At 32.7% G+C, this 25,207-nt stretch overlaps 3 protein-coding genes and 1 long non-coding RNA gene across 4 annotated transcripts; 2 read left to right on the top strand and 2 right to left on the bottom strand.

Annotated features, from left to right (window-relative positions):
* The first annotated feature begins 764 nt into the window (after positions 1-764).
* Positions 765-3,612, top strand: LOC112941694 (uncharacterized). Its single transcript, XR_003247226.2, has 2 exons — positions 765-1,156; positions 1,254-3,612. It is a non-coding gene; the product is annotated as an uncharacterized lncRNA (long non-coding RNA).
* A 428-nt stretch (positions 3,613-4,040) lies between these two features.
* LOC101266038 (ATP synthase small subunit 6, mitochondrial) lies at positions 4,041-4,415 on the bottom strand. The gene is made up of 2 exons (XM_010324637.4): positions 4,190-4,415; positions 4,041-4,087 (listed from the first exon to the last, which is right to left on the bottom strand). Exons 1-2 carry the CDS (start codon positions 4,308-4,310, stop codon positions 4,041-4,043), a joined length of 168 nt encoding a protein of 55 aa, XP_010322939.1. The 5' UTR covers positions 4,311-4,415.
* An 8,547-nt stretch (positions 4,416-12,962) lies between these two features.
* LOC101266529 (1-aminocyclopropane-1-carboxylate oxidase 5) lies at positions 12,963-15,201 on the top strand. Its single transcript, XM_004241998.5, has 4 exons — positions 12,963-13,164; positions 13,665-13,897; positions 14,286-14,611; positions 14,778-15,201. Exons 1-4 carry the CDS (start codon positions 13,060-13,062, stop codon positions 15,056-15,058), a joined length of 945 nt encoding a protein of 314 aa, XP_004242046.1. The 5' UTR covers positions 12,963-13,059; the 3' UTR covers positions 15,059-15,201.
* A 96-nt stretch (positions 15,202-15,297) lies between these two features.
* Positions 15,298-25,204, bottom strand: LOC101266835 (NAD kinase 2, chloroplastic). The gene is made up of 8 exons (XM_004241999.5): positions 24,628-25,204; positions 21,763-23,694; positions 20,055-20,176; positions 19,799-19,940; positions 19,492-19,716; positions 19,236-19,310; positions 18,300-18,401; positions 15,298-15,711 (listed from the first exon to the last, which is right to left on the bottom strand). The coding sequence occupies exons 1-8, from the start codon at positions 24,832-24,834 to the stop codon at positions 15,508-15,510; spliced, it is 3,009 nt and encodes a 1,002-aa protein (XP_004242047.1). The 5' UTR covers positions 24,835-25,204; the 3' UTR covers positions 15,298-15,507.
* Between the last annotated feature and the right edge of the window lie 3 nt (positions 25,205-25,207).

Raw genomic sequence — 25,207 nt, 5'->3', positions numbered from 1 at the left:
CCCCAACAAGTCAGGTTTAATTCTATGAAGAAGAATATCTGCAACCAATCAGAAAGCAATCATCTATAAGAGGAAACATTTTCAAGATTGGCCGTCAATGTGATGGAATAGCCCATTAAAAGAGACCTAGGGGGCCTCACACACCCAGTTGGTTCACAGTTAGGTCCAGCAGCTATGTTGCTCGGACTCTCAGAAAATGCTCTTGCAAACATGTCGGATCCTCCAAAAATGTACTACTTTCGGAGGATCTGACACACACTCAACAACACTTTTTAAGAGTCTAGGCAACATAGTCTAACAACAGCACCTGACTCATGTTTTTTCTTTCTATGCTCTAGCCAACTCAAACATGATTACTTATATATAGGTCAAGGTCAATTTAAGCTTTTTAGAATAGAAGCACCCCAAGGATAAACCATGTCAATGCTTTAATTATGCAAGAGAAAACCAAACAAAGTAAAATTAGCTTCCCAATTTCTGAACAATAACTCAACACTTTAATCCTATTTCTTTACAGTTAGTTACTTTTTTGATGTCCCTTTCGCTTCACTTTTTTTCTTTTTATAACAAGATAAAGCACCAATGAGGCACATTAAAAAGATTTAGATAAGGTCAACAGAGACACCTACATCATCTACATGGTCCTGGACCCCTGGTTGCCCCAAAATAATTGTTGTCATCCAGTTAAGTATTTTTCTTCACAGCTTCCTAATCAAAACATCTCCTGCTTCTTTATAAGCTGTGTACAATGGGTATCATTTCCCATATTTTGCTTCTCTCCATCCAACTTTGGTATGCATATACAATGGTATTGTCTCCCATGTCTTCTTTGCTTCTTATACCATTAGCACATCAATTTTCTTTTTCATGACTGTTCCGGACAAGCTAGAAACATATTCCACATATGTTCTCTTGTTCAAACAAGTAGCATCTATTTCTAAAAATTCATCCCTTGTTCTTTAGGTTGTCAGGAGTTAGGATGGCCTCATGTACCATATGAAAGCAATTTTTGGTGAAATTTTTTTCCTCCAAAATTCTTTCAGAAATGTTTCCACGGGGACATTCCCCTTGGACAAACTAAAAAAGTAGAATTTACCGGATAAACTGCTGGCCTTATTTCCCTTCTTCTTTGATTCATCTCTGTTTTGTAGCTGAGGTAATTGTATCTGTTATACAACTTGGAAATTTCTCATCACTTCAAACTCCTAGTCATTTACTCATTTAAGTCTACTCTGAATCTTACGTTTCCACAGATTCTTTCAGACTCAACCAGATCTTCTAGATTTTGTACAGCTCACAATCAAGCGGTTGCAGCTCACCTTTTAGCCTGTCTCTTGTTCTTTCTATTAACCTGAAAATATCCTTGTTAATAGGCTCTGTATCCTATTCCAACCGGTTGCAGTTCTTAGCATGAGTTTGTAAGTTCTTTCCTCAACATTACACCTAAAAGATACCTACTTCAAAACTTTGCCTGGCCACGTATATATATATTCGTGGCAGAAATCCTTTCTTTAACTATTTGCCTCGCTACATATATATATATTCGATGGCAGAAATCCTTTCTTTGACCATAAGTCACTCCTGAATTACAAAATTAAATTCTCTGGCTCGCTTCACAAAAGTATCTCACTTTTGATCATCTATTAACAATAAGGAATGCAAACATAAACAAGCTTACTACCCTCAAGCCTCAACAACAAAACTTTGCAAATTAACAGCCTGTTATACGTAGACATCAAACACTAATAGCTAAATTTCAATTCATTAGCTGCCCTTAGTTTCTTTAACATTTCATCCCTCTCCCATGCCATAAGGTTATAGTTCCTACAGGTCATAAGGTTTTGCTATCCCTGCGTCTAGAGCATTATAACAAGAGAAAAATCTCAACCTCAAACTATTTGTTCTTAGCACATCAAGGTAACAGAGCGACAATAGACAAGTCCATAATTAAAGTGCTAGAGCCTGAAGCCATGTTTGATTCTTTTTTCATTGCATTACACTTGTGGGGTCCATGCAACAAATTCTTCATTTGCTGCAGGATTGCAGCAAATGTCAAAAAGGCATTCCTACAACTTCATATAAATATAGGCATCTATCACTTTAAATTATTGTTCCTAATTGATGTCACTAGTGACATCAAAATGGACAAAATAAGAATTTATAAATAAAGCACTTCAGCTCATATGTAAATACAGCAAAGAGAAGAAAGCACAGAGAAGAAAAAATATAGAGAGAGCACTCAAAAGAAATAACCTTCTTTTGATTTTCTACACTACTAAAATATTGCTCAAACTATATTTTTCTTTCACAAACTATTTTCTTAGTCCGCCTTTGAAATACCTTATTACGCTATCTATATTTTTCTTCTCTATTTACGAATGAGCTTGTGCTCTATTTATAAGAAAATTGTCCCTTTTCATGTCACTAATGACATCAATAAGGAACAACAATTCAAAGTGACAAAAAGTCGCAAGAATGCCTTTTGACATTACCCTCCTGGCATGCACCGCACCTGAAAGTAGGTGTCTCTATCTTTTCAGAGAGAGCTCATGCCGACAAGCTAAGTTGCTTGGACTCTCCAAAAATGTTGTCGCACCCTGTCGATCATTCAAAAATACACTATCTTTGGAGAATACGACATACATCCGTCGACATTTTTGAAGAGTTCGAGCAACATAGCCGACAAGTTCTCTACATAGGTCGAACTTGTAGTTTGGTATAACATCTGCATACATAGGATTTTCACTTGTGTTAATCGTTTTTACGTGAAATGATTCACTCTACAGTAGCTCACGAAATCCAATGAGATCTCATGTCGATGTGTTTTGTCCTTGCATGGTACATGTAGTCCTTATGTGAATCATTTTTACGTGATATGATTCACTCTGCACTTGCTCACAAATCCAATGATATCTCATGGCAATGTGTTTTGTCCTTGCATGGTACATAGAGTTCTCGCTCAAGTCTTAGTCATCTTCTTTCTTTTCGACTTTGTCTTTGTCTTTGTTCTCTTACTTCAACTTTCAGCAGAACTTTTGTGTGCCCCTACATGCCACAATAATAAGATTCACTATCCTTCCATTTGCCTCTGGAATTGCTTTTATTATGTCTCTATTCTGAAAACCACAATTCTTGTTTCTTCCCCTCGGGATTAGACAGGACATCTGACGAAGAACTTGGAGATTTTCTTCTCATCTCTTCGTTCAGGACATTGTTCTTGGCGAAATTCATAGAGATTACACCATCCGAAGCAAAATTTGATAATGCAGTTCTAAATGTTTTTCAAGAGCCTGGTAGGGAACCAAGTAGAAGCAAGCCTTGAATTTTTTCATCAAATTAAATGCATTTTATGCCCATAACATATAACTGATTCATAATTCCCTGAAATTAATTTTTGATAATCTATCATTGGAGAACCAACATGATATTTTAAGCTTAACATTTGCTTTACCAAGATCATTTGGTTGTTTCTAGTCTTTCAAGCATACGAACTTTCAAGATGTTCTCATAGGATCCGACCATGTATCTACTTTCTCTACAGAAATATGGTTCAATATATTGTCGTCAATCCATTGTCTAATAAATCCACAAACCTTTTTGTGCAACAAAATTCAATCTTTATCTGTTTTATTATCAGGCTTTGTAGTGGTAATGATCGGTTGATAAATTATTTAATAATCCACGCTCATACCAATAAGCCATTAATTATAAAATTATAACCCGTTACCAACCATTTATTCGATAACCCAATACCAATAAGCCAATTTTGCGGTTGGCTTATCGTTATGGTTTGGTTTTGAACACACCTAGCAACTAATATCACTGTTGTAAGAAATTTTTAACTGTGTATATTTTGTTTTATTACTCGTTTCCCAATAACACATGTGCTTTAGCTTTTCATCATCAATCACAAACAATACAAACACACAAATGGATAATTCAAGACTCAGAAAAGTCAAACACAAGAAGAGTAAATTATATGAATCAGCATACATCTACATCAATTCAATTTAGGATTTAATTTGGAAGTGGACAATGACTTACTTCTTATGCTTTTGCACAAATGGAGAGTTCTTTGCATCCTCCTCTGCAAAAATCATCAATCACCCAAAGAAAATCAGATTCAATCACGAAAGTAAAGACATTCAGGCAATATAAATAGGTAGAACGAGATAACTGAGAAACAAACCAGTAAAACCGAGGGACATCTTGGTGATGATAGTGCCGGTGACGGCGAAACCAACCAGAAACGGCCAGTTGCGGCTCCACTCCCGGCGGAAAAAGATCGGCCACGGATCGAATTTTCTCATTTCCAAAATTAGGGCTTGTGTGTTATCTCTCTGATTTGGTTGAATTTTCCTCGATATTGTGTGAATAACGGCGACACGAAAGAAAGTTACACTAAGTACGAAATTTATAAGGACATGTTTGGGTAAAGATGGGTAAAGATGCAAAGGAAAATAATTAATAGTAGATATTTGTTTTTGGCGAATTGTAATTTTATAATGCTACGTTGTAATATAGCATTATAATCTACTCTCCTATTGATTCAAATATATTAAATTTTGAAATTGATTGATGATATGAGATTACAAAAGTATATTAACGGTCTATAACAATTAATGTTATCATTAATTACCTGTTCAATTATTATTTATATTCTATTTTAACATCAAAAAATATTCTAACTAAACACTTTATTTTATGCTAAAAAAAAATTATTTAGAAAATTTCTAATATTATATTTTAATATAATCATCTTTGCCATCACTTCATATTATATAAACCTCAAATCCGTTAAATCTCATGTCCCTACCAAAAATAAGTTTGAGTTAGATTGTTTCTTTTCCGATATAATTGAATTCTTTGATAATTTATTTGAAAGAATTTAGTTTTCCCAAGTCAACCTGCACATTAGATAAAACTTGGCCCACTAATTTAATTTTGGAAAAATAACTTAAATACACCATTATAATTTTTATATTCTCTAATTTTTTCTACTTTTTTTAAATATTACATAATTCCCTTTTTTTATTTTAGTGTAATTTTTTAGATACATTACACTCTATCTCCTGTAATACACATTTATCAATTTTAATACCTATTTTTTCTCCATTAAAACACTCAACCTCTTAAATAGAATTTTAAATTTTATCCATTTAAACACTCAACCTTTTAATCAGCTTTTTGATTTTGAATTATTAAATTTAATTAATTTTAAATAAAAGACCAAATTTTAAAATTTTGAATTTCAAAATTCAAAAAATCAGGAAGCAGGATAACTTCCATATCTTTCTACCGTTTTGTTCTTACTTCCATATCTTTTGCTTACACACCAAAAACATAAGAACCAGTGCCTCTTGCCTTAGAAGAAGTTAAGGTGATAAAAACAAGTAGACAATCTTCATCTCATCCCAATACATTCTCCCAGTTACCACTTCCCCTTCCTCTTCCTCTAGCATCAACTTTGCATAAGGCCAAACAGGACTCAAAGAGTTAAAGTTTGTTAGGCCTACATTGTCTCGGGTTAGTATTTTGGTACTTAAAACTGTTGTTGAAACTAGTAAAAATTTTAAGGAATCTAGTGTGCTTGCCGATACATTTGAATAAGTGTGTATAGTGTTTTAGACGGTGAATTGATACATGAATTTGTTGTGTATCATAATATTTTATATGTATCATGAAATTTTGAAAAATTTTATAATGTATCATTCAATAAGTTTAGTAAATGCATCATCAACTGTGCTTGATGATACATATAGAATCAGTGTGTACAGTGTTTAGTCAATTCACTGATACATGTAGTAGATATGTATCACATGTTTTGCATATAGTATGAATTTTCTGAAAACTGATATCATGTATCAGTAAGGTATTAGTTGTTTAGTTGATGTACCGATACATGTTTTGAAAATTGTTATAATGTATCATTCACTAAGTTTAATAAATGCGTCATCAACTGTACTTGATGATACATATAGAATCAGTGTGTATATTGTTTAGTCGATGTTTCTGATACATGTATTAGATACGAAATTGAATCTCCAACAACGATTCCGTCGATTTTGTAACTTTCATTCTGCAATTCGTTCACCCAAATTTCGGAATGTCTCATCAAAATCAAAGTATTCATCTTGAAAAATCCACTGTAACAACAATAAAATTACTGTAGTTCGAAATTTAACAGATTGTTCAAAAAAATTGTTTTCAAAATAGATGATATAATTTTTGTTTTTCAAAATTTGAAATTAATATCCAATTAAGTGCTGATTTTATGTTGATTAATGATATGTTACCGTAAATTTAGCTGTTTTATTAACAACATTAACTGTACCGTTTTTCCCCTTTTTTTCTCAACAGTTTAAAATTACCATGTATCATTTACCATGTATCACTAGAGTCTAAAGTATCACGGCTCAACGAATTTAAGGGATTTTTTGTAAATACTAAATTTGTCGGGATAGAATGAAATTATTGAATTACACTATGGGATTCCTTAAATTTTTACTTTAATTTTTATATGTGTCAGCCCAATTTGATTGAGCATAGAGTTTAAAAATGAAAGAATATCTTTAAATATGTAGTCTAAATTATAGGTATTGTATAGTTATAAATTATATCATTAAAGATAAAATAAAAAGTTTTAAATCAAATTATTATTAATTATATAAATTAATCATTTTTTATTACTTTATATAATTGGAATCTCAAAAATAATAAATTGAGTATCACAATTAATGTATTCGAGCAACCAATTATGTATTTGAATGACTGATATTTAAGAATTTTTCGTAAAATAGAATGTGATGTATGATAGAGTTTAATGTTTACATTATGTGATTTTTGTAAGTTATACAAAAGAAAATAATCAACTTGGGGCCTTGCCCTAATTTCAAACTGTTGGGCTGACAGGCCCAAATTTGTTCATCTTCTCCTAATTCTAAGTAGAGCAACTTTTATATATAAAAATCATATTTGTAAATTATAGTTATAGTTTACATAATTGCGTTTTATAACAAATATAAATATTTATATTTCGTTATACATATACAAAGAAAGTAGTTGTATAATTCGTTGTACATATACAAAGAAAACAATGGTATAATTCGCTATACATATATAAAAGAAAGAGTTGTATAATTTATTTCGTATACATATACAAAAGATCAATTGTATAATTTGTGTTTGTACAAAGTGAGAAAGAGAGAAAGACAAAATAAAATTGGGTTGGGGAAGATTGTATTTTTATAATAATATGTGTATAGGATGAAAATATATGCATTTGTATTTGTATATACAATTTTCTCTCGCTTTATACAACCACAAACGCAATATATACATTGGTGTTTGTATAAAGTGAGAGAGGCATGCAAGGTCTGAAAGAAGGAGAGAGGGAAACGAAGATATATGTATATGTATATATACAATTTTCTCTCGCATTATACAAACACAAACCCATTTTATACATTTGTGTTTGTATAAAAACGAGAAAGGCGAGCGAGACAACCACCAAAATGAGAGTGGCGAGCGAAATTCCACCAGAAAGAGAGGCAAAAATAGCAATAGTTTGCTATAGGGTACCATTAAATCAAACTATGTTTATATAGCATTTAATTTGAATTAACAAATTTACTATTATATACATTTTTTCCCTAAAAACAATTACTCGTAGTTTTAAGTCGTATACACTTTATATCACTTACATAGAAGCTATATCTCACAATATTTTTTTCTTACTCTCTCGCTCAACTCTTTTCTCTCTCTTATATCACTCATCTCTTGCCTCTCTTATCCCACTCCCTCTTTGTATCTGTGTTTCAGAATTTCAATTTTAAATACATATATGTATCTTATCGATCAGAAGTACATAATAATATTTATGTACTCTACACTTTGAATACCAATGTGCACCAGTTTCATAACATAATTGTATCAATTGTTAGTACCATACGATGTATTTGTGTTTCACCATTTCAATTCGATGAAAATATGAGCTATAACAATGCAGTATTAAATAGGGAAAATTATATATAATAACAAACTAATAACCTAAAATTAATTGAGTAGCTAGGGTTTGATTTAATTGTGTTCCATAGCAAACGTTTGCAAAAAATTGTCAGGCGCCTCTCTTCCAAATATCTCGCTCGCTACTCTCCTTCAATCTCTCGCTCGCTTCCTCACTTTTTATACAAACACAAGTGTATAAAAATTATTTCTAATTGTATAAAGAAGAGAAAATTATATAAATACATATATTTTTGTTCCCGTCTCTCCCCCCTTCCAGATCTCACTCGCCACTCTCCCAAATCTCGCTCGCCACCCTCACCTTTCTCACTTATACACCAGAAGCGAAATGTATAAATTACATTTCTGTTTGTATAAAGCGTGAGAAAATTGTATATACACATGCAAGTACATATATTTTCATCCTATACACTTATAATTATACAATAAAAATACTCTCCTGCCCAATTTCTTTTGCCTTTCTCTCTTTGTCGTTTTATACAATTTTCAAATTGTATCTAATTTCTCTCTTTCTCATTTTATACAATTTGATTCAATTGTATATTCCTTATCAAATCTCCTTTGTCTTTCTCTCTTTCTCATTTTATACAAATTCAAATTGAATATAATCGTTCTATACACTTCTAATAATACAATTCGTTTTATACACTTCGTTTTTATATAGTTTTCTGCCCAAGTGTCTTTCTCTTTCTTGTTTTATACACTTCGTTTTATACAATTTGCTTCAAATGTATATGTATAGCAAATTATACAGTTTTTATGTTTGCTATGGAGCGCAATTATGCAAACTTTGTTATAGCATACAAATATGAATTTTTTATTTGCTATACGTGAAAGTTGCCCTATTAAATATACACTGATATATATCAATTAAAAATTATTTTTAGAATCTAGAAAATGACCATGAACTAGAAGTATAATAAGTACATGTACCCTAGACATTTTCATTATTAATTTACTAGTTAGAAACATGTGAGGAAGAGCACAAACTTCTTCAAATAAAAGGGATTAAATCAAACAACTAGCTACTTCAAATTCCAATTTACTCATGATGCAATGAATGTTGCTTGCTTAATTATTTAATTTAAGTACTATTTTAGAAGACAATGATCTATCCATCCTGGATTCTTGGCAATTAATTCCACTATTATTTTCACTATATTTTTTTTTGTTCCAATGTATGTAGTCACTAGACAGTGAAATTGCAAGTTGCTAGATTTTGACCAAATGTTTCAATAGTTATAAGAGATACTTCCTATTCATAGTTGTCCATGTTTATTGACCCTTCCTTCATAGATATATAAAGACAAAAAAAATTATAAACTGACAACAATGTCTTATGGTTTATTTGGTATTGAATAATTAAAGACCAAAATAATCCAACCATAATATATAAGGAATCAAATCATTTGGAATAAGCAAATTGAAGCTTAAATGGTAATCTAGATATCATTTGTTTCACTCTGAAGAAGAGCTTACAAGAAGGGAACCATAGTTATACTTGTTAAGTTTTGGTCACGTGTCAATAACTTTTGATCACAGTTGAATTTGAAAGTGATTAGGACGTCATGCGAAAACTTATAATTATAACTAATATGATTGATAAATTAGACGACATATAAAACTATACTATAAGACGTAATATTATTATATGATATGTACAATTGACCTACATATTATAAAACCAATAATAAAAACCTTAAAATCGTAGAGAGAAAATCTCTACAAAAAGAAATTCCTAAGCGACTAGTCGACTATATTGTGGATTCTATTGTTGTTCTGTTATGAGAATATGGATCTTCAATTCATAGATTTCCAATTTTTTTCTCTAAGAATAAACCAAATATGAATAGAAAAGTAAAAACACTTATGATAATGTTTTGTCTTTTTATTTTAGGAAAAAAATAAAGTTCAAATAAGGTAGAGAATCCGAGCAAAACCTTAACAGTTATAACTTATAAATTGCATTAACTTGGTGTAAACACTCGGTGCGGATACATTTTTTTTCTTTTCCACTATATTTTCTCTTATTGATACAATTTCTCATTATCTTTCTTGTTTCACTATATTAAAACATCTAGAGAAGTGAGAAGTCATATAATATTTTACGTACATTTCTTTATAAGGTAAATTCAAAACTGAATCGATAACAATCAAAAACTGATAAATTGATTAGCATATTTAAAAACCAAAAACTGATTAATCAAAGTGATAATATATAAAATCGAACCGAACCAACCGATGCGGATGGAGATCATATTGGCTCACACTAATTAACAAGGTAATCATTTGTTGTTATTATATACTTATATAATAAAAAATATGTGGTACTCTAACTCTATTAGCCTAATAACGACATATGCATATTGATTAGCCATTTGTTAGAAATATTTAATATGTGCAATATCTTTTTCAGGCCCTTCAAAAAGATCTACATAATTATTATCGATGTTGTTTATATTTCCTTTTCTGTAAAGTGGCTTGTACGTACATGGAGAATGTTTGTCGTGAATGAAATAAAATTAAAAAGTCTAATGATTATTTAGATTCATCTATTTTAAGAATTTAATGCTGTTTTTTCTTAACAAGGTAAAACATAAAACATATCTAGTACCTTTAATTTGTTAATTTTAAAAACATAAAGCATAATCTAGTTATTTTTATTTTTTATTTTTGTTAAAAGTGAGTGCACAATAGCTATTTTTTAAATGCGCATGTCAGATAAATCCTTCTCTAGTTTAATAGTCCACAAATTACATATACAAATTAAAAATATAAATTGCACATGTCTCGTGTGACGAGCTCAAGTGAGGAAGCATGAAGAAGGTTTTAAACGTGAAATTTCCATTTGAATGATCATTGTTTAATTAACTCAGTCATTTATACGAGTTATTTAATTTCTTTTGCTGTTAGATGATTTTGTATATTTTTTTCCTGACAGTTATGCTATTTAGTTGTCCATAATTCAAAAAAATTATAGTATCTTTTGTACATAATTAATTATACTGTATAATTTGTATATAATTAAATATATACCTGCTCAAACAAGTAAACAATTAATTCCTTTTTTTTTTGTTAGGAGTGAATTACTCCATATAATTTTTTGATAAATTGTTAGGCACTAAAAGTACCATCAACGGTTAACACAAAATACAAAAATATATACTTTTATCAGTGTATATAAATCAAGAATATATTTTTGAATTTTGTGTTAATGATTACCGCCATTTTATTTAACACTTAATCATATAAATGCATATATAGTGCGTACCCATCAATAATTACTATTTGTCCTTTGTAATTATCCATCATTAAATGACTAACTTTAATATTCGTACAATCAGAATAAAATCAACAGTGTACCAAATATGGTTGAGTGTTAATTGCACAAATCTGAATTATTATCACTATAATTCTCTCTCTCTTTTTTTTTTCAAAAAAAAAAAAAAGAAGAAAAAGAAAATCTATAGGCAAGTTTTTCTATGTATATTGCTATCAACTAGTATTTTTTTGCTTTGTCTCATGCCCTTTTCCTGTCATATTTTTCATGCAAATCTACTAAAAAAAAAAATTTCCGACGATTTATTTGAAATATTTCTCTTTACCCTCGTACTAGCAGGAATAAGGGCTACATATATTTTACCCTTTCCAATCCACTTGTATGATTATAATAGGCATATTATTATTATAAAATACTTTTTTCGTTTCATTGCTTGGCTTTTATAGCGAAAATAGCTATTTCATTTTAATTGTCATTTTAGCAAATTAAAAGAGGTTTTTTTTTTAAAAAAAAATCCTCATATTACTTTTAATATTAAAATAACTACATAAAATAGATTTAAAATTTCAAAACATCATTAATAAGATTAGTTTAGTCTGATAAACCTCTAGTTAAGATTTTTCTTTAAAAAATTTATTAGGTCAGCAAGGATCAAATAATCTGAAACGGAGAGAGTAGCCGAGTTTTACTTTAGCAATTCCTTGGCATTGACAATTTATTTATATTGTAGTAAATTAGGGGTTTGCTATTCTTCTTTTCCACAATAAAAGTCATCAATGTTCCTTTGCCCTCAAACAACGCCTGCAAATTAGTGCAAATTACTTTATTAATAACATTGCTTACATGTAAAATTATGACGTGTTTTTACTAATAATAATAATAATAATAGGAGTAACAATGATAATAATAGTTATTTCAAAAAGTCAAAGGCTCAGGACGGCAAGATAAGCTGTATAGTCAACGCATGATTAACTGTGAAAATTAGTCAACATAATTAACCGTTTTAGTCGGTGAAAAAACTAAATAGTAATAGGGATTGTTTGGTACTAGTTAGTTAAAGTTATACGAATATTAATAATGTAGAAATTTTACGTAAATATATTTATAATGCAAGAATCAATTCTTTCATATATAAAATTATAATATAAAATCTCTCGTAAGTTATGCAATTCATACACTATATCAATTTTGTACATAAACAATTTATCTTTAATTAATCAGTTAGCAATCTTGGTATTACTTATTTAGAATTTACATAATACCTACATAACTCATTTGTGAATCAGCCATCAAGCGATTCCTAGCGTAAGATGTTGTGTTAAAGAGAGTACTAAATATAGAAATTAATAAACCTTTTTTTCTTAAAAAAAAAAATTATTATGAAAGATTTGTCAAATAAATTAAAACGAAGATAGTAAAGTTAAAATATATATTTATAATATATCATCACTAGCTACGTACAATGCTTCTGTTGTGGGAGAAGCAATGCCTCACAAAGAACATTGACCTTGTTTTAAAGTAAAAAAACAATTAATTAATATCTAGTCACCGGCCATTTAATTAACGTACTCTTAACTGCTAAAATATAATATTGTTTTTTTTAATTATTATTATTATTATTAGGGAGTATATTATTGGCTATAAAAAGGGTGTTTGTGAATATTTTCTAGACCACCAAACTGCTACAATTGCTGTTATTTCACTATATATTCTCTAATTAATCTCTTTTTTTTTGTTTAATTTTTTGCTTAACAATGACTACTATTCCGGTTATTGATTTTTCAAAACTTTATGGAGAGGAAAGAGCCCAAACTTTGGCTCAAATTTCCAAAGGTTGTGAAGAATGGGGATTCTTTCAGGTATTTATATATATATATATATATATATATATATTTGCAATTTTTTTAATTTTTTCTTTTGTGAAAGTTTAATTTATGCATGGATGTTTAAAATGTATTTCTATATATGGGTAGTCACCCAAAGAGTTCAAAATTAAATAAAGGAGAAATCGCAACTTCTTTCTTAAATTCTGTTGCTGACAAATGAATTCTTGAGCCTAATGTAACCGCAAAAGGTAGCTTATGAAGAAATGATTATCGTATAAGAAAACCACTCATCATATTAATCGCCGGAGACTTCATGACCTCACCCTTGGATATCGGGCTTAATTGATATATAGTAAGAAAAATGTACTATTACATCATTTTCAAAATTCGTCTAATACTTCAAAGTCAATGTAAAACTAGTCAATTCAGAATATGATCTTTTCGTGTGATCGATGACATATATATAGTCGATCACTATATCGCGATTTAATATTATTAATATATATTAAAGTGGTATAATTTTGTGTATGCAGTTGGTGAATCATGGGATACCAGTGGAGTTATTAGAAAGGGTGAAGAAAGTTGGTGAAGAATGCTTTAAGTTGGAAAGAGAAGAAGTGTTCAACAAGTCAAGAGTAGTGAATTTGCTTAATGAATTTGTGGAAAGCAATAAAAATGGCAAAGTTGAAAATGTGGATTGGGAAGATGTATTCCTTCTAACTGATGATAATTGTAATCAATGGCCCTCCAAAACTCCTCAATTCAAGTAAATTTTCTACCTATATATATGCATTATCACAAGTCTCAATTTTGTTATTCAACGAAGCGTTTGAACATAAAAAATGTGAAATTTGAAAAGTGAACTCAAGATTTAAGTCGTGTTTTGGACATGAATATACTGATGATTTTTTTTATGTGTGTTTTTGACACATTTTGTAGAGTTTTCCGAAATCAAGAATCTTCCAAAATTATCCATGATATCTTCAAATATAACTTCTTTTTTTATTCTCTATAACAGGGATACGTAAGTTGATTACATGTAAAAAAGTCAAAGTGTGACAAAATTAATTTTACTATCTGAATTACTCCATTTCATTTATATTGATCAACTTAAAATATATTCATATCTGATTTTTTATTTTATAAAATGATAGGGAAACAATGAAAGAGTATAGATCAGAGGTGAAAAAGCTAGCAGAAAGAGTGATGGAAGTAATGGATGAAAATTTAGGTTTATCAAAAGGTTACATCAAGAAAGCCTTCAATAACAACAATAATAATGATGCATTTTTTGGTACAAAAGTGAGTCATTACCCACCATGTCCACATCCAGAAAAGGTGAATGGTCTAAGAGCTCACACTGATGCTGGTGGTGTCATTTTGCTCTTTCAAGATGATCAAGTTGATGGTCTTCAAATCCTCAAAAATGGACAATGGATCGATGTACCTCCTATCCCTAACGCCATCGTGATCAACACAGGTGTGTGACCATCTTTCATATGTCTGATTTTGACTTGACATGAATTACACGTGCATTATATCATGTCATTTATTAGATAATGACGAATAGTTCTTTTGATCAAATTTACTTGCTTGTTGTATTCGAGTTTATTCAAATTCATTAATTTTGGCTCAAAACTCTATAGGTGATCAAATCGAAGTGCTTAGCAATGGGAAATACAAGAGCGTTTGGCACCGTGTCTTGTCAAAACCAGATGGTAATAGGAGATCAATTGCTTCATTCTATAATCCTTCATTGAAAGCCACCATTTCTCCAGCACCAGAGCTGCTAATTTTGGAAGAAAAAAAAGTGGATCAATTAATTGCTACTTATCCAACTTTTGTGTTTGGGAATTACATGAATGTTTATAATGAGCAAAAGTTCCTTCCTAAAGAACCAAGGTTCCAAGCTGTGGCTGCAATCTAGACTAGTTTTTTTTAAATATGATTATGCATGCCTACCAACTTCTTTTCATTCAGTTTTTAGATTAAATAAAGGTCGTATGTATAATTAGTTTTTGTATCTCCTCTTCATTTTAAAATAAATCTGTCCATTCTTGTCTTTGTAAATTTGTTTCCGATTCGATTCTAGGCATGAAATCGCCTTTTTTAAGGAGCGCTAGATATTGGCATCAATACCAAAGAAGCAGAAATATCTCAGACAAATGTGCAAAGATTGAAACTTCATAATTAACCATGTAAAAATAGCACTGTACAAATTTCTTATTTTGAAAAATAAGGTATAACCTAACTGCATATATAACAGCCAGACACAGAGTATAATATAATCGTATAGTGTATTAAAATTATTATTCTCTTGCATGTATGACTGTACACTAATTTACATGAATGAGAGGAGGATTAATCTTGATAGTTTCAGAGTGCTTTCTGCTCTAGTCTATCGTTCCAATTTAGACAACGAACCAAGCTATGAAACCAATCACCTGTCTGATCAGACTTGTTAACTGTAGGTAGTGGATGCTCACTCATATATATGCGAACAGAATCTCCTCTAGAGAGTTGTTGCCTTCTCTTCCCATCGAAAGAGACCCAAGCATTGCTACGTGCATCCTCTGGTATCTGTTCATATGTAAAAAAAACATAGATTCATAGAGAGTGATAAAATGAGAGAAGTAATGAATCTCTGGAATAGACAATTATAGGCTATGATCTTTCCACAATGAGAACAATGTCATGAATTCATGATGTAGATATCAAGTGATGATATGTGCAGTTTGGACATGTATTATTAAAGAACTAATCCATTTAGTTGTGATCTAAAATGGTAACCATGGTATCCTCGGCCACAGGAGCACCCTTCACATAGTAATGGCTCCTTGACAAAGAGTATATGCTTCACATCGGAGTTTAGAGGAAGACTTTGGTTCACGTATCTGGCCAGTAACTGAACGCTGGTATCTCTGCATAGGATCTCTGTCTCGGCCTCGTCTGCACCACTACATGGAACTATAATTACCAGCAGCCCCTTTCTCAACATAATTTGTATTTGGTAGTTATATTCATCCAACCAAAATCATACTTCTCAGATTATCATATTAGAGCTTCTCTCACCTCTATCTTTGACAGCATCCTCAACTTCATAATACTAAGCTATCTTTCCCAGTTCAGCAGTATTATCTGACATCTATGCAACTTCTAGTTCAAGATCCTCCAGTAGCGCAAAATTTGCTGGGTTAACTAGGCCCAGTTGGGCTGCCTCACGAGAATAACTAGTGGTCCTTTGATATTGTCACTACTAGTACCTAACTCTATAGGCTTGATATTTTTGCAAACACCAATCCTTGCATAATAGGGCAATCCAAAAAGGAGAACGACAACAGCTAACTACTGTTAAAAGTCAAACTAAGAGTACAGATCATATGACTGAAAACTGCCACTACATTCTCTCCCATGCTTGCAGGTCTGACTGGTACTTTCTTTCCACCAGCTAATGTTAAGTCTGATATACCCATGTCTCCTACAAAAGCAGCTCTAATGCCTTTGCACTGAACTTGGAAACTATATGGGCATTGATAGCATCTTCAATAATGAAAATGCTACCATGTGTGAAGGTTTGCATCATTAAACACAGCTGTTCGCTCCACCCAGCATCTATCTAAAAATTACAATTAAAATTTGATTTTCATCCTTACGGTCCAACAATAAGCATTCGGCTACCAAATAATAGTTCAATTCACATGATATATGGAACTAAATTATTTCATCCCACGCACTAAGCTTTACGAGTCAGACTGTCAGACTATAGAAGATTTTCCAATAGTTCTCGTTCACTAGGGCTCAAGAAATACAAGCTTAAACTGAGCCCATTCTGATTAATGTGCAATGTATGATGCTACTAAACCCTAAATGTGATGCCAAGGAGATTCTCAAAGTGAGAAACCTTGAACATCATTCACTAGAAAGTTGTCAGCTATGATATTATTTCTAAAGATTCTTGTTCTCAGCCTTTTCCCACCTCAAAAACAGTACTCTTCCCTAACCAATAATAGAATCGATCGAACCACAACCATTTTGAACCAGTTTAGGTATATTTCTGCTCAAATTTAGAACACCTTTAGACCTTCCCCACAACAACAAGCCAACAACCATATTATGTAAAGAGCATATTTGCTAGTTAACTGCATTCTTTTATTCAAGCGGTGTCCAAGCTAGCTTGCGCGCACTTCGACTAATTCCACGGGGCACCGCCACGTCCCACCAGCATAGTTACCGGTAAAACTATCCACCAAGGCTTGGATAGATGAGAAGAAATCACTTAGTGTTTTTGGCTCCTCCGAGAACTGAGCCTGAGACCTCATTGGTCTCAACCTGCTTCATTGACCACTAGGACACACCTTTGGGTGCACTAGTTAACCAAACCTTACGAAGATACAACAATTTTAGCTGATGTAGAGCTTAGATTTAAGAGTTTTTCATTCACGGGTGCAACACCTAAGGAAGACCTGAACATACTCTATTCTATATGGCTCTCAAGAACATTTTAACCAAACTCTTTGTTCTATACTTTGCAACATCAGTCTCCAGATCTAGCCTATTGACTTTGAGGAAAAGAGGATCCATATACAAAATATCATGATGTTTTTATCTAATTACAACATACAATGCCCTAGAATGAAATTCAGCAACCTAAGTCTCACCTGATGCAAGACATTTGAACTAAAAATAAATTTAACATGATGTACTTCTTTCATCCCAAGAGATATACCAATCTGAAAAATTTCTTTAATATTAGGCGGCGCTGGATAAGTGTATTTAGATCTTTTTATCAGGGAAAATTACGTTTAGATGTCTCTAAGTTATTAATATATCAAAGTGAAGGCCAAGACAGTTAAGATGATACACAGGAGCTACATATTTTTCTACCCTTTTATATGTGTTAGTGATTACATATTTGATATTTCCAGACATTGTACCATCGACCATTGTATACAAATATATGAAGCTGAGGGATAAGATAAGCAGCACTAAAGAATGAATAAAGCTCTTAACCTCTTCCATTTTAGATGGGAAATCTGTTAACTGTATGCAGTTTTTGTTTAGAAAAAGAGAGGCATTAGCATAAACTAGTCATACTTTTTTTCTTTGGAAAGTAAACTAGTAATGACATTCTTTTCCAGTAATCATAAAATACATATTAAGACAGTCACCTTTAATTCTAGTTTTGCAGAATCTGGAAGTATGACAGGTCTAAACGAGAGAGAATGTGGACAAATTGGTGTAAAGAGCATGCATGGAACATTAGGATGCACCTGCATGACATAAATTTCCCTGTCAAATAATGTTCACGCATTCACTAGGTGAAGGTAAAATAATTAACAATTGTTGGCAGGATGAACAACGGTTTCAAAGAGTCAGATCTCATCACCAATAATATCAACAGCAAGTCAGTGTAATTTCCAAAAAATTCCCTTCACGAGTAGATCCTTAAGAACATCGTGTGTCGGAATCAAATTTAAGGTGCAAAATCCATATTTTCACAAAATTGCAACTTCAAGTTTTTGTTATTAGAAAAAGAACAGCTAAATACAATGTTAAAACAAAATGAAAACATGTTTGGATATGTAATGTAATGGTAACTCAAGTGGACTGACAAAGCTCAGTTAATACACAATATGATTTTTCCAAAATTGCTGCTTTTGATGCCTAATAGAAATTCCTCTTTGGAATCATTTACCATAAAAGGGAGATACCTATTCATTTATTTACTTCAATGTATGACAAATGTTATCAACCCAACTTTAACAATTCTTAAAAGTCATACTTGCAAAGTGAATGTATTTTACAACGAAGTGCACAGTGTCCTTTCTATTTTTCATGTTTTCAATCTTCGTCTTTTCCTTGCTTTTATTAGGGGGTAAGGGAGCTTAGTGGGTGTGTTCTTCCCTCCCTAACACTTTATGGTAATTGCTTCCACATCGAACTGCTCGATCTATAAAAATCAACCTTCTGATATGAGTTTAAGGGCTTTCACTATTTTTTGATCGTTAGGACTTAAACTTTTAACTTGGTCTATAGATTCCAATGCAGTAATCACTTGTCACATTTCACAATATATATTTGTAAGTGATGTGTCTCAGACGTACCATGGAACCCCCAGCAGCTGTTGAGTAAGCTGTACTTCCAGTTGGAGTGGCCACAATGACACCATCACCTTGCACCTGCCAAATAAAATACAGTACGACAAGATTATTCTTTCATCTCTTGCTCATTAATTCAGAAGTGCACTTGCTGGATCCACTTCTTTTAAATTCTAGAAGAAACGTGATCCAAAATATTAAAACAGATCGCTCTCTAAATCCTTTGCCAGTGCAAATTGATGTTTAAGAATATAAACCGCACCTTGGTTATGAGGTGGTCATGTTCATAACACTCTATTTTTGACAGGTATGGATTAGAACCACGATCAACTACAACTTCATTTAGGACATCAAACACCTTTCCAGGCATTGCTTTCCCACTTCGGAATATCTCACATCGGAGACGCATCCTTAGAGTTATATACACACCATCTAGCGTGTTGTTTCCATGGATGACTTTTCTAAGATCCTTCTTGTAATCTTCAAACTGTATGAATTGATGACAAGAAGCAAAACATTAGTATTTATAGATAATAAATAAAAGCTTAAATTTAAGTTGAGAGGCATACTGGATGGGAAGTGAGAAATCCAAGGGATCCTAGGTTAAATGAGATGACGGGTGGAACAGCACCTCGAAATATATTTGATGCATGGAGTATCACACCATCTCCTCCCAAACACGCAACAAAGTCAACCCTCTCATGAAGATCGCTGCATTTGGTAAATCAGGCAAGGTCACACCTCTCTGTGAAGTAATGAGCACACAGAGGGAAAAATAAACGAAAAGAACAATGCTTTTGCACGTACAGTTATGAATCATCCCACCTGGTATCTTGACTATAGAAGGTCTGAACAAACCCAAAGCCTGGGATTCTTGCAAATATATCATGCACCTCAGGTTCAACAAGAACAGTCATCTTCTCTTGGGAATACAAAAAAGAAGCAGCCTTCAGGGAGAAAAGGAATGGAAAAGGAGAGAGTGTTAGAATTTCTGTTCATTAGGAGAGTGTTAAAACCTATGAGTATATGTGAATGAATGTCAGAGAGAAATTGCAAATGGAAATGTAAGCAAAATATATATTTGAAAGAGAACTTATAAACACATTGTTTCCAGCTTATAAGAAAGCTGACATGATATAATATAAAAAATTTACAGAGTTATAAGACTTCAATTAAGTGCAGAACATAAAATTCATCAGAAGAGGGGAAGGAAATTCAGAGATAAAGACGAACCACCAAATTAAGAAGAGAAAACTAAATGATCACATTTTCCTTTCCTCCTGTTCGTTGATGGATGGAGTTTTTAATGAGATAAATAGAGTGACAATTAAATATACTTGCAATTACTCAAAATCACTAACATGTTTGGGCAGCCTTTGCAACATACTAACAACATCATAGAGACAGATACGGCTAGATTATTTTGGCAACACAGTTGAGCATACTTTGTATTTATACTAGCCACAATATAGTCCGCGTGCAGCCTCAGGTATGATGAGTATCTTAGGATGCTTGATTATGCTCCCTTCACGGTAATTTCCAAGGTGTTCTATAACTGCACAGATTACTATTTTAACTTACGAGCTCCCCTCCCAACCCACCGACCAAGAGTGAATCAAATGTCTTTACCCAAATTTGCACATCCCACTGTTGGAGATTTGTTTTATAATCTCACATACCCCACGGTAACAAGAATAAAATGCCTTCACTCTCATGTCGGGAGCTCATTACTTTCTTCTTCTTTTTTTTGGTGGGAAAATTTATGACAAGTTCTGATCTTATGTCCTGAATGCAAACCCAAACCAAATGAATCCAATGAATATGCAATTTCTCCTGCTTCCTCATTAACTTTATGCGATCCTTCCTCTCAATTACTCACAATTTGAATTTTCGTGAAAGGATTTGAACATTTCCACATCAGTTCCCATAAATAGCACTGCAGCAAACATTGGAAACGAAGCAAATACAAATCAAAAGAATTGATAGCAATGCTAGTTCTTGCCTTTTCCATGGCGCTTAAGATCCTAAGTGTCCTAGTGAAACCAATTTGCTACATATGTTTATTGCAGATGCATACTAAGCTTTGGCATAAGCAACAGTAATGATGGTATTTTAAGAGCATTCATTTACATTCATCTAGTTTAATAGAAGATGGAAATTCTTTTTTGTCTTTTTAGGACATGGAAAATTTCATCCATAATTTAGCTTTAAACAAAAATGGGAACCATATTAGAAATACTTGAAAAATGTTTTCAACACTTAAGAGAAGTACTAGATTTTCCTCCCTTTTGTGCTTAATGATAGAGAAATCTTTTTCCTCCTTTCCTTTGCTAAGGTAGTAAAATGTTTACTAAGTTGGATACTTGCACTAAGATCTACACTATCTTCTTTATCAATAATATGCATCCATTCACTTAAAACGTTCCTCAGAACTTGAAAGAAATAAAGAATGAAGAAAGATACTCGGCAGCAGTAGTAAATGAAAATCACAAGGTAAAAATTCAACTAAATTAATGAGAACTGTGCAGAGAACCTCTTTAGCTTCTTCCATAAGTTCGTGTCCCAGTTTCTTCAACAGCAATACAGTCTTCGGTGGGGATTTCCACAAAAGCATCTGCTGCTGGGTGCTAGGATGAGTGAATGCCAAGGAAGATTCTGTTACCTTTTCTCTGGTGCACGAATACCCATCTGTACGAACCAAAAACATCTCTGCCTTCCTTCTTGACTGTACTCTTACGACGCCAGTGGCAGAAGCACACATATTTCCTTCAATCTGCTCCAAGTTATCTTCCAGTGAAGGTGTGATGACCTCAATATTTCTACTCTCTGCGGTAGTGACTCTAGAGTCAGCAATACATTCTAACTCATTTCTTGCATCAACGGTACTAGCATTTTTTATTGAGGTTTGCACTTTTCCATTGCTGCTTCCATTCAAAATTGGAGTTGCAGAGCCATTTTGACCAACATACATTTCTGTATTCGAAGCAAAAGTTGAAGGGTCAGTAATTAAGAGTTTATCAGAAGATGAACCATTTAAATCTTCTGATTCCACCGTTCTTGTCGCACTATACGTGCTTGGGGTTTCATTTGCTTTCGGTACTCTCTTGTTCTTATATCTTAAAGCAGAAAGTACCTCCAATCTTTTCCTTTCATGAGTAAAATATGCTGCTGGTGAAACCTTCCTACTTCTGAAAAATGTGGACATCTCTTTTCTGGAGAAGACATTAGAGGGAGGCATCTGAGTGTTGAGTGGGTTCACATTGATGTAGGATGCTAGCACCGTGCTTTCTGGATTGGAAGAAATAATTTCATCTCCTTCGTTCTTGCCTAGGTCCGTAGCTTCAGAAATGTGCTTGATATCTTCCACAGCAGAATTTATGTCATCTGAACTCGTAGGCAGCGGCCCATCACGATTATCAGAGGCAGAGTTGACTTCATCATTAAAGTTTTTACCATCTTCCGGCCTAGGTGACATAAATATTTCTTCATTTCCTCTAGCATCACGTGATGAGTTCTCAATCGAGTCCATGGCCTTATATGTACTGGCTACAACATGTGGTGTGTAGCGAGTAACGTATTGCCTCCATCTAGAGACCATAGCTGATGTCCTCTTAATTCCTTCTTTACTGTGGAGATATATGAGCTTTTTGTTTAAATCAGAGACCAGTGCTGCAAACTTTTCAACCTGCTCCACTGAAGGTGATATACCAACTTCAACAGGTAGATTAACTAATTCAATATCCCCTGACAATATGGCTTCATCTAGCACTTTCTCATAGAAGATATCTTTTACAACCTCAGCTCTGAGATCTACAATGGTTTTGAACCCTCTCTCCAACAGCCATCTGAGACCTTCATCAGTTACCTGGCCACCTATCCAGAAAGCAACCTCAGAAGTTGCAGACTGAGTCTCTTCTTTTGATGTTGACAAATAAACAGGACTAAAGTTAGCAAACAGTGAATGGCTGGGGTTCTTTTCCCCACGAGGAAATCCGGCATCATAACATACATTTTTCAGTCTTTGAAGTGTTTGCCACACAACAATGCTACGAGGATCATCAGGTGTCAAATAGTTTTCAAGAGCAACATGCAAGCTCTCACAGTACCTCTTCATTTCACCTCTGAAAATAGCAAGTGGAGGAAGCATATCATCCATCATATGCACATCAACATCTTGAAATAAGTTCATTATCGATGATCTCCCAGAAAGTACTTCCTCCCTTCCTTTGTTTAGAAGACATACCATGCATCCTAGAACAGAAACTAATTTATCTTCTAGTATTGTTTTATCATCTGAAGGTACATCATATGAGACATTACATTCTCCAGTTAGTGGATTGCATAGGGTGTCCATTAATGAATTATGAAGTTGTTCAGCAGCCCGAAAGATTCTACAGTAAGCCTCTATCTCAGCAATATCCCCAGGTAGTGGACCAATCCGGGAAAACCGTGAAGTATCACTGGCCTATACAATTTGAAGTTTAGTGGGAAAAGAAATATCAGGAAATATCTAGTTTTCAAAGGAAAACGGTCAAGAAAAAACTGATAATTAGAATCTCTATTTTCTTTTTCATCATGGTGGTGTCCGCACAAGACTGATACTATAGACAATGATGAACTAGAAAATTGACAAGGAAAACTGTTCCGGATCGATTAAAGATCTATGTGAAGAGACAATGCAGAACTTTTTTTAGTGAGGATTCTCATCTAATTAATGAGCAGAAGTGATAAATTGGAAATCATAATGCAGTTGAAAGTTCAAGTAGACGCAACGGTTGCTAAGAAACAGTTATTAATTCAGCAAAAAGTGGAGGCATTTCAAATTGTTTGTTGACACGGATAAAGTCAGGAAAAAACTACGATATCATTTCAATCAATATGCCTTTGACATATAGGAGTTAATTGAGTAGCCATATTTCTTTCTTTCCAGCTAAGATTGGAGATCCTGTATTTTACACATCCATATAAATAAGTCCTTAGGTTTCTTAAACCGTTTAAAAAAGAACTCCAGTCATTCCTATTTCACTCAGACTTTGTTCTATAAAAATCCAAGCCATTTGACACCAACATTAAGAGTAGAAGATGCATCTGACAACGTCATGCATATTTCAGCTAGCTCAGGGGATATGCTTAGATAGTAGAATTCCTCTCTTGCAATTGAATCATCGCGATTTAAAAGGCTGAATCTTTAATAGTCCAATAGTAAATTAATGATAGTATCTAATACCTAAATAGAGTTGATACAAGAAACCATCACTACGGTTACTCAACTAACCATTATTATCTCAAATATTGAAACAAATTGAAGGGTAACTTTCAGATATAATAATTATTAGTCGAGTGACCATACGATTCCTTTATCACAAGCCGATTCGCCTGAAAAAAAAAGAAAATTTACCTGAGAATCCAATCCAATGTTGACGGAGAAAGCATTAGATAGCTCAGCACTGACAACAAACTTGAGACGACGATGCCCTAATCGATTCCCATTCCCCTTAATCTTTGCATAATTAAGCTGACAATACTGAAGATGAATTCCTGTACGACCCATTTTCAAGTGGCACGGACAATAACGAAAACATGTTGCCATACCAGTAACCACCATGAATAATCAGTATAATGAATCAACAACCATCAACTTGTATTTCAAGATTTTGGGTTCTACTTGTGCAAAAAAATCTCAATTTTTTTTTTTGTAAAATGCAAATTCCGAAGCTAAATAAAAAATGGGTGTATGTATATGTGACAAAATAGGGGAAATTTTGTGTGGAAATGGAAAAAAATTGTGTGGATAATAATATTGGAGAAGGAATAATGGGACAAATTAGAGTTGTGGAAATCAGTGGTGGGTTTGAGATGGTTTAAATTTGTACATCATTGTTTCCGTCTCTGTTTTTCCCAAACTTGGATTTGATACTTTTTTGAGTATGTGATGTAAAATAAATCACAGACTTTCTTTCATAAAGGAGAATAATAAA

The sequence above is a fragment of the Solanum lycopersicum genome, chromosome 6 (genome assembly GCF_036512215.1).
Source record: "Solanum lycopersicum chromosome 6, SLM_r2.1".
NCBI lineage: Eukaryota > Viridiplantae > Streptophyta > Magnoliopsida > Solanales > Solanaceae > Solanum > Solanum lycopersicum.
Note: the sequence above shows the minus strand (reverse complement) of the source record. Positions and strands in the feature narration are given on the sequence as shown.

What these genes read in the sequence shown, in the direction of transcription:
- LOC101266038 (XM_010324637.4), bottom strand. Translation starts at nt 4,310, where the DNA reads ATGAGAAAATTCGATCCGTGGCCGATCTTTTTCCGCCGGGAGTGGAGC. An exon ending in GATGTCCCTCGGTTTTACTG is followed by an intron (nt 4,088 to 4,189) that starts GTTTGTTTCTCA and finishes TGATTTTTGCAG; the next exon opens with AGGAGGATGCAAAGAACTCT.
- LOC101266835 (XM_004241999.5), bottom strand. Translation starts at nt 24,834, where the DNA reads ATGGTGGTTACTGGTATGGCAACATGTTTTCGTTATTGTCCGTGCCAC. An exon ending in ACATTGGATTGGATTCTCAG is followed by an intron (nt 23,695 to 24,627) that starts GTAAATTTTCTT and finishes CAAATTGTATAG; the next exon opens with GCCAGTGATACTTCACGGTT. An exon ending in TTATGGAAGAAGCTAAAGAG is followed by an intron (nt 20,177 to 21,762) that starts GTTCTCTGCACA and finishes TTCTCCCTGAAG; the next exon opens with GCTGCTTCTTTTTTGTATTC.
- LOC101266529 (XM_004241998.5), top strand. Translation starts at nt 13,060, where the DNA reads ATGACTACTATTCCGGTTATTGATTTTTCAAAACTTTATGGAGAGGAA. An exon ending in AAGAATGGGGATTCTTTCAG is followed by an intron (nt 13,165 to 13,664) that starts GTATTTATATAT and finishes TTGTGTATGCAG; the next exon opens with TTGGTGAATCATGGGATACC. An exon ending in CGCCATCGTGATCAACACAG is followed by an intron (nt 14,612 to 14,777) that starts GTGTGTGACCAT and finishes AAAACTCTATAG; the next exon opens with GTGATCAAATCGAAGTGCTT.